Below are 16106 nucleotides of genomic sequence, written 5' to 3'. Positions count from 1 at the left end.
TGAGAGCAAAAAACAAGTCCATTTACAAATGCACCCATAACAATACTCAATGTTTGAAGAGATTAAAAAAATATAAAATGTTGGATGACCTAAGTAAGAGCTGCCTCTTAAGATTAGACAAATAGAAAAATTCATCCTTAAAGCACTATGAGAAATGAACTCAGCGAGACGATGCATTTTCAGACAGCTTATCTCTGAGATCTTTGAGAGCATCCACCACTTCTGAATCAAGATTGTGCTTCAACAATTTACCCTGCATCGATGTCGATCTGCACAAACAGAAACTGCATAACTGGCTTCCCACAAACATGACGGACCGAGAGCTTATAACATGTTTCAAAGACTTATAAATTGTCCAAGTATTTAAATCATTAAGCTTATAAATCTAGACAGATACATGTGAGTGAGAGATAATATCTTAGTTAGAGATGAAATTGGAAGAGTAAGAGTTTAGATACTCTGTATAACAAACCATAGTAGGGATATATTTGTAAACTGGTTGTTGCTTATAAGTGGTTTAGGAGCACTTCAAAAATAAAGTTTCTCAACATCTACCAAGATTATTGATGGTTTCTTTAATTTGTGCAAATTTGTTTGATTTTCATCCAATTGAAAGGGGAAGGTTGAAGGGATCCTTGTAATGAGGATAAAAATACTAAATACTATTATCAATCATGAAAACTGAACTCTTCATAGAGATGAGGTTATTTATCGGCAGCACATGGCTGGAAATTAACAGGGAGAAAAGATGCGCCATTTATTAGTTTAATTTTTACTCAATTTTATCCTTAGTTGCTTGTTATTATCTCCACTAGTCGCATGCCAGACACTCTTAAATAAAAACAATGTGTGGACTAGTGGTAGAGTGGTTAATACCCGAGGCCAAAGGTCTCGTGTTCGAGTCGACCATGACGAGGACTTCAGCAAGTTTTGTTTATTATTTATCCATTTAAAATAAACAAATAAACAATAGGAAAAAGCAAAGCAAAATAAGTTCAGAGGTCTAGAGCATACCTATGTTCTATCAGCATCTCCTCTAGTTCCTTGTGAGAAGCTTTGATCTGTATTGCTATCATAGCATCAGAAACTGGGAGGAAATATTGTACAAATGATAAAATAAAATAGGCAAGGCTTTGAAAGTATACAATTGGTAGCACTGTTTAGTTAAAAGCACTTTACCTCGGTGACCAATGCCTTCGAACTCCACACAAATGCACCCTGCAAGGAATGGTCGCAGAAGGAGAGTCTATTAATTATCTAGCAAAAATGTGCAGACCAATAATCCATAAAATGGTCCGCTATCAGATACATGCAGTGTTGTTAATTCTTTTCAATTGACAAAAGCAAGAATGCGACTGTTGGACTTAAATTTTTACTAAATGACATGAGCAAGAGCCTTCATCTAGTTGGACAACCATGCGCTGCAGATGGACTTATATTCAGATGAAGGCCGAAACACTTTGGTTATTATTGAAGAGAGATTGTACAAGCAACAATACTTCCTAAAAAAACATTGTTAAGGTTCTTTTTCCCTCTAAAAAGCATGCTCCAAAAGATAATAGAGTGTGGACCGAGTAGATTTACTTAAAAACAGTTAGGGATTGTCTAACACAAATGGAACATTAAAGAAGGATCTGGCAGTATGCAAGTTATAACAGCCGACGTGAGACATTAATCCTCAATTAACAGCAATGGCCTATTCGCTATTTGACTATAAAAACATAATGATGATGGTCTCATTCTTTTTAGCAATGATTATAAATCATTTATATACTTATTAGAAGTCAATGAAATTCAAAATATTAAAGGACTGCATACTGCTCCATGAGCTCCATTTTGGACACAATGATCAGAAGTTGCAACCCAAACTTTTGGACAGCCATCATCCCTTAAAGCTACAACCTGATCATAGGTATTTGTAAAAGGAAGAAAGAAGTAGGAAAATTAGAAGCTGTCAAACATAACACAATTACAAAACTTTTAGCACCAAATGAATATATCATACTTGAAGGCTTAAACAATCAAAGTTCAGTACAAATGGGGAAAATAAAACAGCCTCTGAGTGATTTTTCAAATGCAAAGCATAGCATTGGGTGAAAAACAAAATAGGTAAAGAAATTGGATTATAACATAATAAGGCAAGTTTACATTCAATAAACAGTTTTGAAAAAGATGAAGCAGCTGCAGTTACCGGCATCATCGAGAGATGTAACTTCTTTATTTCATTGATAATTAACTATTTTTACTTGTCTCAGGTTTCATAGTAATGCACTCACAATCCAGAAGTTAGAAGCTGAGTATAATACATCAACTACTTTACTGACCTCTTTCTCAATCCATATATCTGCGCAGGTTTCAGCAGAGAATACTATATCAATTCTGCAACAAACATTAAAATGAAATCAACAAAACAGTAAGAAAAATTATTAAGTGATGTCATCAAGAGACGGAATCGTATTTTATATTTAGAATTAAATCAGTCAAAGAACAGCCATAAGAAAGAAGGTTGTGTTTTCATTAAGGATAAAAATATTTCTACCGTGAACAAAGAATTCTCAGCGACTCAGTTGAAATCATCTACTAAGCAAATCACTAAACTAAGCAAGCAGACACGTGATGTTTATAGATGAATAAAATTATGATCTCATGAAAAATAGGGTCACAGAAAATAGTACCCAGCAAAATTTTCTCTATGTGTTGACTGGCCAGACATCATAGCATCAAACACAACCACCACTTTCACCTCTGTAGATGAAATAGTACATTACATAAGCATTCTTAAAATACTATAGCCTAATTTAAGATAACTAAAATAGTAGTAGTAGTTTATAATATGCTAAACCAGCGCATAAAACATGGCAAAATCTTTCATTAATCATTATTACTATCAAAACACCAGAGATACTGAATGTGCTACTATGACTTGCAAGTCACGGACATAGCTCCAAGTTAGCTAGATAAATAAAACTCCTTAGGCAGCAATAACTATCCAGAGATAGGATTGGGTCACAACAGCACTCCAGTTTGCTTTCACCGAATTTTACCATTAAACTATATTCTTCACCTCCCATCTAAAAGAGTACATGATATACTGTCTTGAAAAGAGAACATAGATTTCATGATCAGATAGAAGTGGAACAAGTACAAGGCAGACAAATTGCTCAGCTGCCCTATTATAAATAGCTCCATTGCAAATGATAACAAATGTAGATCAGCAAAATTTTATTACAAATTGGCCAATGTGGTGAGTGAATGGCAGAGAATAGAAATTGCTACAACAAGTAAATGTTATGCATCTACTCATCTAGTACAAGAGAAGAGCTGTTCAGGGCATTGGAAATTGTTCTTAGTTCAATTTTAACATAAGTTTTAATCATTCTCCAGATACAAGCACAATGCATGTAATTCCTTCAACAAACTCCTTCAACTTGGGCTTGTGTTATTTAAAAATTGGTAGAGTAATTAAGTCAGAGTTCAAACTAAACTACCATAGGCAAGAAATAATGTAAAGCACAAACCTCTCAACGAACTAAACGTTACCAGTTCATCTACAAGCTTTTGTCGAGCAATGTCAAGTCTACCATTCATGAAATGCTTTTTCAACTTGGCCCAATAGCCACATACATTATAACCATCAACGAGCAAGACCGGTATTGCAGTCTCTAGACCCTGATTTGTGCTGTTGAAGATATTAATAGCCCTATAAGTTTTGTTTTTAACTCAACTGGAATTCAGATACTAATAAAAACTTATGGTGCCGAGCATTACTAATATAAGCTCAAAGTAGGATCACGATAAAGCTCTGTATCTTCCGGCATTACATCCTTCTCGACTCTCTTCCTCCGGTAACTAGTCGCCGGCTTGGGAGTACTTGAACTTCTCTTTTGGAACTCCTAAAATCTTTGATCAAACAATTAATATCTAACAGTAGAGAATATATGCAAAACCCCCAAATTTTCAAGCCAAAATTTTAACCTTCCATAATTTTATGAACTGCAAATTCTGCTTCACATTGGATGTAATTCTTGGAGGGGTTGGCTCTGAACCCTATGAAAAGAAACAGAACCTTAACTCAATTATAAACCCAAATCTCTTCCACAATAAATCAAATTGACCTAAAAAGTAAAAATGAAATCAAGAGCTTGTGCATTAAAAATTATACCTGAGGGGAAGGTGTTTGTGATGCCTTACCCTTCTTGGCCACAATATTGGATGAATAACAGCGGAATCTATATAAAGGCAGAGATGTTGATGATGAAGTGGGTGGTGCTATAGGGTTCATGGGACTGCAGATATATTAGCAATACTCTTGTTTTTGTGTTCCATTTACGCAGAGTTATTCATCTCCATCATGATTGAGTGATCATGTCAGAAAAATACGAACTTTTCACTGCTTAGCGATTACACCTTCCGCTGCGGATGGAGTTGTGGATTGCTGAGGCTGAGGCTGAGGCCGTGGTGCACAATCCGCCACAAACATAAACAATACAAACTTATACTAACTGCGTACTCATGTTTCTGACTAAAACGCAAAGGGATAGGGAGTCGCTTTTTAGTACTCCTAGTTGCCCAAATCAATTTTCGGAATTAAATATATCCCCCAAAAAACTAGCGATCAAAATACCGACGTGAAAGGTAAAATTACACATTAATTATCCATGTGGACATTCAATGTCCCATAAAAGTTGAGATAAAACTTTTAGACATAAAAATTAAGAATTTATATTAAATAAATAGGAAAGATGAAAAAAGTAGAAAAGATAAAAGAGAGTAAAGTAATTGATGAAATAAAAAAAATATTAGATGTTTTGTTTTTGTTAAAAAATAAAATGACTCAACTTTTTTTTGGGACGGACTAAAAAGGAATACAACTCAACTTTTTTGGGACGGAGGAAGTAGTTAATTATCCATGCGGACATTCGATGTGTAATAATGTAGTTACTTAATTTTTACCACATAAGTTATGGCGTCTTACTCGATTTTATCACAATCGTTAATGTTATATGCAAATCAAAGCGAAATTCATGGCTACAAATGAATCCATTGACTGGTTTTTATAAGAGTAATATGCTTGAGTGTTACGATTCTGTATAAGTCCATTGCATAGTTGAAAGTACTCGCAAGTTTTAGCATATAGACGACGAAGCTTTGAGTCCATACTTTTTTTATTTGAACAGTTTAGTGTAGTACTAGTATTTTGCGTTATGCAAAGAAAAATCTCGATGGGTGAAAATATGAACGTTCTTTTTTATGAATCTGATGTGTAATTTGTTAAAGTGTATGCTTACTTGATTTTACGTCATTTTTTGAGACAAATATTCGTTTATGTCCCATCGTTTAGAATGTTTACATGGCTTTCTCATCATTAGTTAATGCATTATATTTTAAAGCAAGGCTCAGTTACAAGGAGAGATGTTCACGGTTCTGGAATCGGCGGTTACGATCGGAACTGCCGGTTCCAGTTTTGGAATTTGCCAAACCGGAACGAACCGCGGGGGTGTTTCGCAATTACGGTTCTGGTTCCAAACTGCCGGTTTCGGTTTTGGTTCCGAACCGGCGGTTTTGCAGCGATTTTTTACGGTTCTGAACCGCCGATTTTTTGCTGTTCCGACTTGGTTTCACGGTTTTCCGGCTGTTTTTCGTGGTTTCGGTTTGCAATCGTCCGAAACCAGAGGTTCCGACACGGTTTCGGTTCGAAAATTTTTGAACCTGAACTAAACTATGGTTTAAAAATCAACGGTTTTGGTTCGAGTAAATTCACACAGTTTCGGTTCAGAACCATAACCAGCGGTTGCGATTTCGATTTTAACCATCGGTTCGATAAATCTTGAGCAGGTCTAGTTACAAGAGACTAATAAATGTTACTCTCAAAACTCTTCTCCAAAATAATAAATAAATGTTATCAAAACTCTATAATGTCAATAATTTATTAGACACGACAACTTTTTTTTTACTCCCTCCGTATTCAAAAAATAGAATCATTTGAAACGACACGGATTTTAATACACAATTGGTAAAGCAAGTGAGAAAAATTGGTAAAGTAAGAGAAAGAAAAAGAAAAATGAGTAAAGTAAAAGAGAGGAAGTGAAAAAATTATGAAAGTAGAATTAGCGAAGTGTGGGGTCCATGTCCTAAAATAGAAAGATTTTAAAGTTTTCATTTTTAAGGAACAACCCAAAATGAAAATATTTGTTATTTTTAAAAAATCGAGGGAGTATGAAACTTCTTTTAATTTTAATTTTTTATGGTAAAAAATCGAGTAAACGTCCTAAACGATTGGACAAAATCGACAAAACGCATTAAATGGTGGTATAAAATCGAGTAAACACCTCAAATGATGAGGCAAAAATTAAATACACTCATACTTCTGCGTATTACACGTCGTATGTTTATTGTCGCATAGACAAGTAATGTGTAATTTCATCTAACATTTTAAATTATCTTTGAGATACCTGCAAAAGTAATTCATATATACATAGTACATTCAAAATTACTTCTGAATATAGGAAATGATATTTAAATTACTTGATATTTAATTGTAATTCACTTTTATTTGCATTGGAACATTTTTACAATTTGAATTTATGATCTTAGGTCATCGTTGATTACTTTTATGCATTATATATAAAAGTGTATATTTGTTTTTTTTTTTTGGGAGGTCATAGTTTATCATATTGACAACTTATTTGAACATACTATATAATTATTATTTCAATTTGTCATAATTCAATTTAAATAAAATAATCGACATGAATGTATATGTGTAGTCATATTTATTATGGTGGCTAAAAGTTTGTCATCGCATCTGGCATCATTTTGGAGTTAGAATATCCGAAAGTTATACTAAATAGTAGTAGTAGCTAAGCAAAAATCCAAGATAAAGAATAATAACAATGAGTAATGGAGATAATGATGAATATAGTAGGTTAATCATAACTTGGATTCATCAATATCTGAGTGTATGATAATTAAGATAATTAACTTTAATCTCTGTATTTGGATTGGTTTACATAAAAGTAATACTCATGTAGGCCCTCTCCCTCTAGTGGGACATGCCACCACCTGCTTTTTAAGGTTTTCAATTATCATCACCAATTTTGTATTTAATCTATTCACAAAGCATTTTGGCAGCCACCCTGCAGGATCCAACTGCACATCACACCAAACCCATATATTAATGTATGCAAAACAACAAATTTGAGCTTTAATTTTCATATAATTTGTAACATTATTGAAGTATTGAAAATAAATAAAAAAGAGTCTTACTTGAGCTATGTAAGTGACAATGCAAGAATCATTTTGTAGCTTCTCAACAACCCATCCAGACTGCAGCAACAGCCCTCTTATGGAGTTGTTTTGCTTTGGTTGTAGTCCAGCTGCTATCTCTTTAGGTAGAGACGCCACTGCGACAACCTGCAATTCCAATTCCAATTCCAAATTCATCTCCTTTTTCCATATAACTATCAACTTTAATTATTACTATGATTTCGAATTTTACCAGAGTGCCATCGTCCATGGTTTCGCGTCGCTCGTACACGATGAACTCTCGGTTTCTAAACAACGGCTTCGATCTCTCTCCATACCTCAACCACACAATGCTCAAGTTTTCTTCAAGGTCTTTAATGTACTTCCCTTGCACTAAATCCCCATCCCACTCCTGCCAAAAATCGAAACATTAATTAATCAGTCATGCAACGGAACGAGGAATGGAATGGATGTAGGAATGATTCAGACCTTGGCAGCATCGATTGCATTAGCGACCGTGATGAACTGCTGGGGCGAGACCGAGTGGATCACCCAGCGGCTGCGGAAGGTGTGGAGCGATCCCGATCTGCGCTTGGAGATCTCGACCCCGTTGCCATCCACTCCCACCACCTTCCACCCATCGTTCACCGAGTCAGAGGCCGAGAGCAGCTCCTGTATGCAGTTCTCGCTCGCGTGGAACATGTTTCCGGGGGAGTTGAGAGTGATATGTGGGCAACGAGATTGATTTAATATATACATGTCTTTAGAGAGAGAGGGGGATTGGTGTTAGGACATAAGTTAGTGAAAAATAATGTGAAGTGGGGTGAGAAGATAGAAGCACATGGAATGCCAGAGGCAGCTCCATGATTAAAACTGCACTAATAAAAGCCAACAGCAGTCCATGTGCTTCATCTTCCCTTCTTAATCATTTTTAACAATCTCTCCCTATTTGTTTTTAAGCATCAACTACAAGCCAGGCTCATAGATTTCAGACCACATTCATATTTTACCTAACCTTGCCTGGTTAGGGGTGACATCACCACAAACAAAATATTACTACTACTATTAAAGTACTTTTTTTTGCATCTAATTCAGCCCTACATTCTCTGTTCTAGTCATTCATTAATGTGGACAGTAACCTTGCATATTAAAATATGATTGCAGTGTGAATTGGATCAAGTTTGCCACAGTTTTGGATCTATACAATAAGGGAGACAGAGAGATAATGGAGATAAAGTCTAGTTATATTCTCCTTGATAAAGAAAATTGATTTATTGTGGTTCATAATCACACCAAATAAACAATGAAAAGGTGCTCAACTTTCACTAACTTCAACAATGACTCAAGATGATGGCTTTTCCTGCCCCAGCAAACCTTTTGCTTTAAGACTCAGCACTGTCTCCCTCACAGCATCTTCGACCGGACTAAAATTTAATCCTAAATCGATCAATTTCTTCGCAGCGTCCTTGCAAGCCACCAGCCCCGGTTGCGTTTCGCCCTCAAATCTGCACATTTATGCATTAAAAGGATCAATTAATTAGACAAAACAACAACTTAAAAAAGATACCTCCATATTTAAAATGTGAAACAGTGACAAAATCAAATAATAGTGCAAGGACTATATTGAGATTCCCAACATGATAAGATCCCTACCCCTTCTGGCCCCTTCCTATCTTGATCTCAATTGAGACATACAAATGATGGTTGCTATGTCTTTTCCTCTTGTGACTGAGCCCAAAATAAAACACGTCTCGGGAAAGAGGAAAATCATCGAAAAAAGCATATAGTGCACACCTTTATGTTACATTATTAGAGACCTTGATTGATCACCATATCATTACAAGAATAGCAATAATTCAAAACCAAACACAGATGATATTTGCACATTTTGAAGTTTGGCAAAGTAACTAAAAGGGTGGGAAAAAATTATTTAGGACTGCATAATTCGATAAAGTTCTCGAACTTTTTGAGATCAAAGTACAGATTCAAGAATCTTTTTTTAAAGTAAAGAGATCATTGGTTTCTTATAGTCTATAGGGGCTCTAATTCTTAGCTAGATTGAAGTTGCTTGCAGAAGGCTATAGTTCTAGCGATTCAGTTCGGACATTGGAAATTTAATTATTTCCTGTGAAATCGAAAAAGGAAGAAGATAGCACCTGTCCCAATGGGCTGGAAAGGCATATATATTTTGAAACTGCAGGTCCACAGAAAAAAGATTGTGACCCTACTGATGAACGTTTTCCGAAACAACAGAAGTTTTGAATGCCATGGCTATCATCGACTTAGTTAATCTTCTATTTTTTTCTACTTTTCAGCATTGATCATGGCTAACACAACAAAGTTCAGAAGCATTTCTTCAAATCTCCTGCCTTCTAGAATTAAATATGTACATCTAAAAGATCAAAAACTACAATTTTAAGAACTGGAAACAGTTGAATTGAGATTATTTTTTTTCCAACATGTTTTCATCTAAGCAGCAAATAATTATTCATTATAACAGATACTCTAATTACATGAGGGAAACCTCCTATTAAAGTATGCAGTTTGTATTCAAAGATTTTACTGTTTTTATCAAATCCGAGGCCATCAGCTTGGACCTCCGAGTAATTTGGGAAAAGTAAATTTTACACCATAAATCTGAAGTAGTAGTACTTACTTTCTATATCAACCAGCAACATACTCAAGCAAACACAGATACATATAGCAAGGAAATCTCTATGTGTAGATTGCAAAACTCGGGTTTAAAGGAATGAGTTTACAGACCTGTGAACTGGAAATTCAGGAAAGAGGCTTGCAACTTTCTCTGCAAAATCACCAAATTGATAAATGCCGTTGGTGCAAAGGTATCTACCCGAAGCAGTAGGAGTTTCAAACAGCAATAATTGTGCCTTAGCTACATCTTTGACATGCACAGCGCCCAACCAGTGATACTCCTGCGTATCTTTCGACCCCTGCAGTAGCTGCAACAAGACTGCACAGCTAGCATTCAGTCCCGGTTGCAAAAGTTGGCCAAGACATGTAGCGGGATTTATTGCTACAACATCCACACCATTTTCCTTTGCAAAATCCCATGCAGCTTTCTCGGCTAGAGTTTTTGATACCGGATACCATTTCTGTCAAGTACACAATAGAGCATTTTGTATTACAACTCAAATTTCACAACTAGATTTTAAAGTATTGCACATCAAATCAGTTATATTAGGATCATTTACTAGTTTATTTGCACTTGTATCTTGTATTAATAACATCTTTGTTCAGGAAAAAATTTCATTTATCTTCTTTAACTGTTATGTTAAATGACCCACGAGCTTACAGGTTTGCGTCAACATCACAGTTTCTCATCCTATGAAAAACGAGAACTAGGATATTATGGTTCGTTTGGCGGCATGGATAATCTTTCAAGCCACTGACTCAGCAGCACCTCTTTACGAACTGGTTGAGGACCACTATACGTATAGACTAGTCCTGCTTTATCCATTACTCAAACTACTTTTCCCATACCATACCTATCACTGATAACTAACTCCATGTTATACAAAGAACATATACCCCACTTGTATCATGTTTTAGCTGGAAACCAGGTAACTGAGGCATCCTGGTGTCGACAACTACTGTTGTCTGAAGACGAAAGTGAAATGGTCACTCACATACTTGTACAAGCCCCACTCCCATGAGTATGACTGCCACATACATCTAACTATATCTCTCATCTTTAAAGTAAAGTAAAGAATTCTCCATAAATATGACCATAGTTAGGAAAAAGAAGCTTTCAGGCACTTCTTTAATCTCAAAACCCAAACTTAAACCATTACATTTAAACTTCTCTTTGTTCAAAAGTTTGGCATACAAAAATAAAAAGCAATACATTCCCAAGCATGACTTTAGTGGACTGCTATTAAAATGCATTAGTGTATTAACAATAGAGAGTTTCACATAAAGTTGTGCCACTTTTTCAAGAAACCAGTTACTTAACAAAATTTAACACTAAATCAAACTTGAAGAACTCTCAATTAATCATAACACTTTGAAAATGATATTGTAAATGCAAAACTGAGAGACCTGGCGTTGGCGGCAATAGTCAAGATGAGTCCAGCAAGACTCATCAACGAGGGTGGCGGTGGGCCAGGCCGGGTTAGGCACCATGGCGGAGATGGAGGAGGTGAGGACCACGCGCCGCACCCGGAACTTGTTGGCGGCGGCGAGGACGTTGAGGGTGCCCTTGAGGGCGGGGTCGAGCAGCTCCGCCTGCGGGTCCACGGGGTCCTCCAGCGAGCAGGGCGACGCCACGTGGAAGACCCCGCCTCCCGCGCAGCCCTCCACGGCCTTGTCGACTGCGGCGGAGTCGAGGAGGTCGACCTCGTGCACGAGGAGAGTGGCGGCGGCGGCGCCCGGGAGGGAGAAGAGGTGGGAAGGGTCGGAGGCGGGGAAGATGGAGAGGTGGATGGTGGTGTAGCCGTGTTGGAGGAGGGTTTTGACCACCCATGAGCCGATGAAGCCGTTAGCTCCGGTGACGCACACCGGCTCCTTGGCGGCTGCCATTTTACTACGATTGGTTTCGACCCACAGATTGTTACATACTACTACTATATCTATTATCTATATGAGTATCATCATTTGATCCCTAACGTTTGATTTCCTAAATTGTTTGAATTCATTTGATGGCAAACAAAAAATAGATTCCGACACACAAGAAATCTTTACTGAGTCATCAAAAAATCCCTTCTTACCCGTGCACGTGTGCTGATGTCATATCCTATTCTAATTTCTCATTTTCTATTGGATAATTGCCAGTTGCCACCTCTATTTACGAGTACTTTAATAATTAGGAGTATAAATTGAAAAAAATATTGAAATCTGATTTTTTTTATATGCTGTAGATTACTATAACATGTTCATGTTCAAACTCTACTGTTCAAAGAATATATGTTGGTGTTCATACATACATATACATACACACTACATCAAATTTCCAAGTAAAATTGAGTTGGCAAGGATTCCTCTTTCCAGATTTGAACCGTTTTCACAAGAACCAGCACAACCCTCAGCTATCTTCCAACTCTCATCTTGAGCTACTTGTGTTCCTTACTTTTAATCTGAAGATCTTCCCAAAATTAGCATAAACACCAATGATCTGTTTAGTCCAGTCACACAGCAGAAAGAAAATGATGGAAGTAGGATCTATGGCTTCCACGGAGCTGGTGGTGGTGGCGGCGTTGGAAACATGGGCGGCACAGCTGAGAATATCGTATTCTTATCGATCCCCACAGATTTCTCTCCGGATAGAGCAACAAGGGCTGCAACTAAGCCGGCATTGCCTGCAAGTGTTGGCTCTGTGTAGTTGTAGTTTGAGCGAACATCACGGAAACCGTCGTGTTTGTCAGGACCAGCAACCATAGCTCCAACAAGAACATTAGGGTTCGGCTTCTTACTGTCCCTCCATTTCCATCCCCCCTTGCAGTTATACTTAACCTTGTTCTTCGGAATGGAGGCGCCTCTGTGGTGCACATGCTTTGGGTAGTGATTGCCGAAGCCCACAACATAGCTCATCTTTCTGGGATTCTTACCAAGGATGTAATTTATCTGGAAGCAGAGATATATACTGGTTGTCAAACAATCACCAATATTTTAGTCGAAACAGCATTCATCATATATATGTGAAGTGTATCATACCTGGGTTTCTGCAAATTCACGGAGGACTTTTGTTGAGAAGAAACGAGGTCCACAATACCAGCCAGGTGTATCGGCAGCTTCCATGTAGTCACTGAACAATGTAGTGAGGAAAGCTGCATTAACTGCGTATTGAAGAGGCTGAGGGTTTCCGTGATTCAACTGGATCAGGCCACCTGTTTATATATGATCATCAGAACAATAACTAAAACATCCAACAGGGATAAACCATGTAATTTGCACAAGATGCTTTATAGCAAAGTAGATTATTACCTCTCGTTCTGTTAAATGACGTGTAATATGGCAGGAACGAGCACATGAATATGCTGGTCTGGTTGTGGAATGTTTTCAAGATCTCTTCATATGGATAGCCAGGGCTAAGGAATAACCTTAGACGACTGAGAAGCACCTGCGAGGAAATCAAAAGATGGTTGTGCATTGATTAGTAAGAATCCCACGCACAACAAGTAGAACCAGACAGCAGGCATTGCAGAATAGGTACAATCCTTTCCAAGATGATGGTTGATCAGATTATTTTTGCAAATCATAACCCCAAAATATAAACCAAAAAGAAAGAGAGAAAAAAACAAGAAGAAACGAAAAGTGAATTTGGCATTTTAGAAGTGCTTTTTTTGGATCAATCAGTCTGAGTTATAGTAATAAACTAGGAAACAATAATCTGAAGTTGTAACCAAATCCCAAGTCAGAGAAAACAAGAAAACACTTATATTGCTTACTTGGGCACCGGCAAGTTTGTTGTCCCAATTGAGCACACCATAGTAGGGGCCTCCCCAAAACGCACCAGCATGCTTGGCAATACCAGGAGTTGTAGCGAGCTGAAGATACGAATTGTTACCCGTGGCATAGTACAGCCAAGCAGCTCCCCACACATACTCATCATAGTAACCCGTAGAGTTATAGAACATTTCTGCCTCGTTACCATTGCTATATCTACCACGCTGATCCCTGGAAAACTTAAAAAGAGTCTTGGCGCCATGGACAAGCTTCTGCGAGTATGCCTTGTTGTCCTTGAAAACTATAGACGCAGAAGCCAAAGAAGCAGCCATCTCTGCAGCCAGATCTGAGCAACTGTGACATTCGGTAACAGGTCTCTCATAATCAATGTCCTCTGGCCGCATCCAACAATAATGATCATTCTCCGTTCCTCCTGTTGTATCTCCTTGGCCAACCTGCAAATAAGAAACTGTAGATGCTCAATACTTTTCTTAAGCCCCCAAAAAATCAATGTGTCTGGTGAAATAAACATATCTATCAAAGAGAGGCAATATCCAAGCAAAAGAACAACTCGTGTGCCTTTCCGCACATAGCTAATGAGAGCCAATAAAAAATTCTGAACATGGTACCACTACACAAGTGAAGTTTCATGGGATAGGTTTTCTATAGCCAGAGTTATACCTGTGACACGATTCTGTCTATAGTATCCGCAGTGTGATTAAAAGTCTTGAGAAAATAATCAGTTCCCCACTTGATTATATCTTTGACATGGTTAAGCTCTCCGGCTGCTTCGAATTTTCCCTTGTACTCGATCACACTCCAACTCAGCATTGTCATGGCAAAAGCTTGCGGGAAGTTGAACTTAATTGCATCTCCAGCATCATAATAGCCACCAGACAGATCTTTAAACAAAGTTGAAGAATCAGACTTGCCGTCATTCACACAAGAGTTGCCCCTCCACGATACGTTATTGTGCTTTGGTAGTTTTCCAGCTGTATAGGGGCATCAAGAATTAGACTTTGCATAAGTTGATCAATCATATACTACACATAATAAACTAAAAATCAGAGATTCAACTGTATAAGCTTAAAGATTTCATTTATCAGTTTTCTATTACCAAAGCTGCATAATAGTATCAAGATAGAGCCTTCTTTCAGATTAAAGGTCAAATTATAAAAAATTCTCCAATTCATCCATCACAATCCAATAGATGAAAACTACAATATAATAATAACCTTCACAAATTAATCAAATCACAGTAATTGAGTAATTCAAAGTTTAACAAAGAAAAGAAACCGTCGAATCCACCCATCCATATTTAAATATATCAAATGCATCAGAGAAATCACCCCCAATTCCCATCAAATAAATTCATCGGATCCAGAAAAATAAACACTAAATCAAAGCAGCAATTAAGATAAACATGTATACTCACAACGCTGAGCATTGAAGAACATGAGTGCCTTGTTGAGCGCGAGCGTGTAATTATCCGGCGGCGGCGGTTTGTGGTGGTGGCGCGGCACCGTCTTAACGATCAAGGTGATGAATCCAGCCAGTAATCCAGCTGCCAAAATAGTCCCCACAGTCCACACGAAGATCTTCCTACTAACGATAATGCAGCCGAGATCCACATACTTCTTCTTCTTCTGCTCGCCGGGGCCCAGCAGCCAGCTCTGCTGCGTCTCGTCGAGCGGCCGCGACAGCGCCGCCCTGTCGTAATCCTGCAAGTTCCGGCTGCGGTCGTCGTCGGTGGCGGAATCCGCCGCTATCTCCAGCGGCCCTCCCCATGGATCCCTGCCGTACATGCTCAAAATCAAATTAAGAGCTCAAGATATGTAGGGTTTGGATCTTGGAAATCAATTGATCACGGATCGGGTAATGTAAAAGAGAAAATGTAGGTGAAGTAAAGTAAAGAGGTGTGGAAATGGGCGTGTGGCTCTCTCCCTCTCTCTCTCTGCTGTGAACGAAGGAGAGATAATAAAGGAAGTAGTGGTTTGCCTTGCTCTCTCTCAAGTTGCTGTATTTTTGTATGTCTAAATATATTATTATTAATATAATTATTGCACCGGATAGTTATGGAATTTTTTTTTATGAAAGCTACAGTCTGTCTAATTCTCAAAAATACTCAATTCATTAATGTTACTGCTAAACATAATAACTTCTTCTACAACTACCTAACTACATTGTGATCTCCATTTCCTTTTTCATGTGAGCTATGGATGAAAAATGAACTATACCAAATGACTCATTTAGATTGATAGTATTGCATAAGTGGATGAAATTTATGTAATAAATGAATGGGATTTAGGCTGATAACGCAATTAATATGTTTTAATTTGCAAAAATGACTTAAAAATCCATTTGCCAAAATCAATTTCGGTTGTGGCTTTTATGGAAGGTGACATGTCAACATTATTATACGTTATATGGTGAAATATTGTAGGTGAAATATTGTTATT

General features: G+C 37.5%; 4 protein-coding genes across 9 annotated transcripts; all 4 read right to left on the bottom strand.

Annotated features, from left to right (window-relative positions):
• Positions 1-4536, bottom strand: LOC125196306 (uncharacterized protein YacP). 2 transcript variants are annotated; one of them, XM_048094762.1, is made up of 10 exons: positions 4163-4534; positions 3976-4047; positions 3769-3893; positions 3519-3679; positions 2676-2745; positions 2325-2379; positions 1819-1902; positions 1180-1218; positions 1015-1061; positions 1-269 (listed from the first exon to the last, which is right to left on the bottom strand). In XM_048094762.1, the coding sequence occupies exons 1-10, from the start codon at positions 4280-4282 to the stop codon at positions 161-163; spliced, it is 882 nt and encodes a 293-aa protein (XP_047950719.1). In that variant the 5' UTR covers positions 4283-4534; the 3' UTR covers positions 1-160. The 2 variants fall into 2 exon arrangements, with proteins under 2 accessions (XP_047950719.1, XP_047950720.1); XM_048094763.1 differs by lacking the exon at positions 1819-1902 and having other exon boundaries at positions 4163-4536.
• A 2390-nt stretch (positions 4537-6926) lies between these two features.
• LOC125196580 (START domain-containing protein 10) lies at positions 6927-7947 on the bottom strand. Its single transcript, XM_048095156.1, has 4 exons — positions 7735-7947; positions 7499-7657; positions 7267-7413; positions 6927-7149 (listed from the first exon to the last, which is right to left on the bottom strand). The coding sequence occupies exons 1-4, from the start codon at positions 7945-7947 to the stop codon at positions 7024-7026; spliced, it is 645 nt and encodes a 214-aa protein (XP_047951113.1). The 3' UTR covers positions 6927-7023.
• Positions 7948-8471: 524 nt separating this feature from the next.
• LOC125196579 (phenylacetaldehyde reductase) lies at positions 8472-11963 on the bottom strand. 5 transcript variants are annotated; one of them, XM_048095155.1, is made up of 5 exons: positions 11305-11962; positions 10134-10358; positions 10009-10048; positions 9402-9439; positions 8938-8973 (listed from the first exon to the last, which is right to left on the bottom strand). In XM_048095155.1, exons 1-5 carry the CDS (start codon positions 11782-11784, stop codon positions 8953-8955), a joined length of 804 nt encoding a protein of 267 aa, XP_047951112.1. In that variant the 5' UTR covers positions 11785-11962; the 3' UTR covers positions 8938-8952. The 5 variants fall into 5 exon arrangements, with proteins under 5 accessions (XP_047951111.1, XP_047951108.1, XP_047951110.1 ...); XM_048095154.1 differs by lacking the exons at positions 8938-8973; positions 9402-9439 and adding an exon at positions 8472-8750 and having other exon boundaries at positions 11305-11951; XM_048095153.1 differs by having other exon boundaries at positions 8802-9439; positions 11305-11963.
• A 117-nt stretch (positions 11964-12080) lies between these two features.
• LOC125196578 (endoglucanase 25) lies at positions 12081-15654 on the bottom strand. Its single transcript, XM_048095150.1, has 6 exons — positions 15083-15654; positions 14329-14639; positions 13650-14102; positions 13186-13321; positions 12916-13088; positions 12081-12825 (listed from the first exon to the last, which is right to left on the bottom strand). Exons 1-6 carry the CDS (start codon positions 15450-15452, stop codon positions 12424-12426), a joined length of 1845 nt encoding a protein of 614 aa, XP_047951107.1. The 5' UTR covers positions 15453-15654; the 3' UTR covers positions 12081-12423.
• Positions 15655-16106: the final 452 nt, after the last annotated feature.

This window comes from Salvia hispanica, chromosome 6, assembly GCF_023119035.1.
Source record: "Salvia hispanica cultivar TCC Black 2014 chromosome 6, UniMelb_Shisp_WGS_1.0, whole genome shotgun sequence".
Lineage (NCBI taxonomy): Eukaryota > Viridiplantae > Streptophyta > Magnoliopsida > Lamiales > Lamiaceae > Salvia > Salvia hispanica.
The sequence above is the reverse complement of the archived record's forward strand: the minus strand, read 5'-3'. Positions and strand labels throughout refer to the sequence as shown.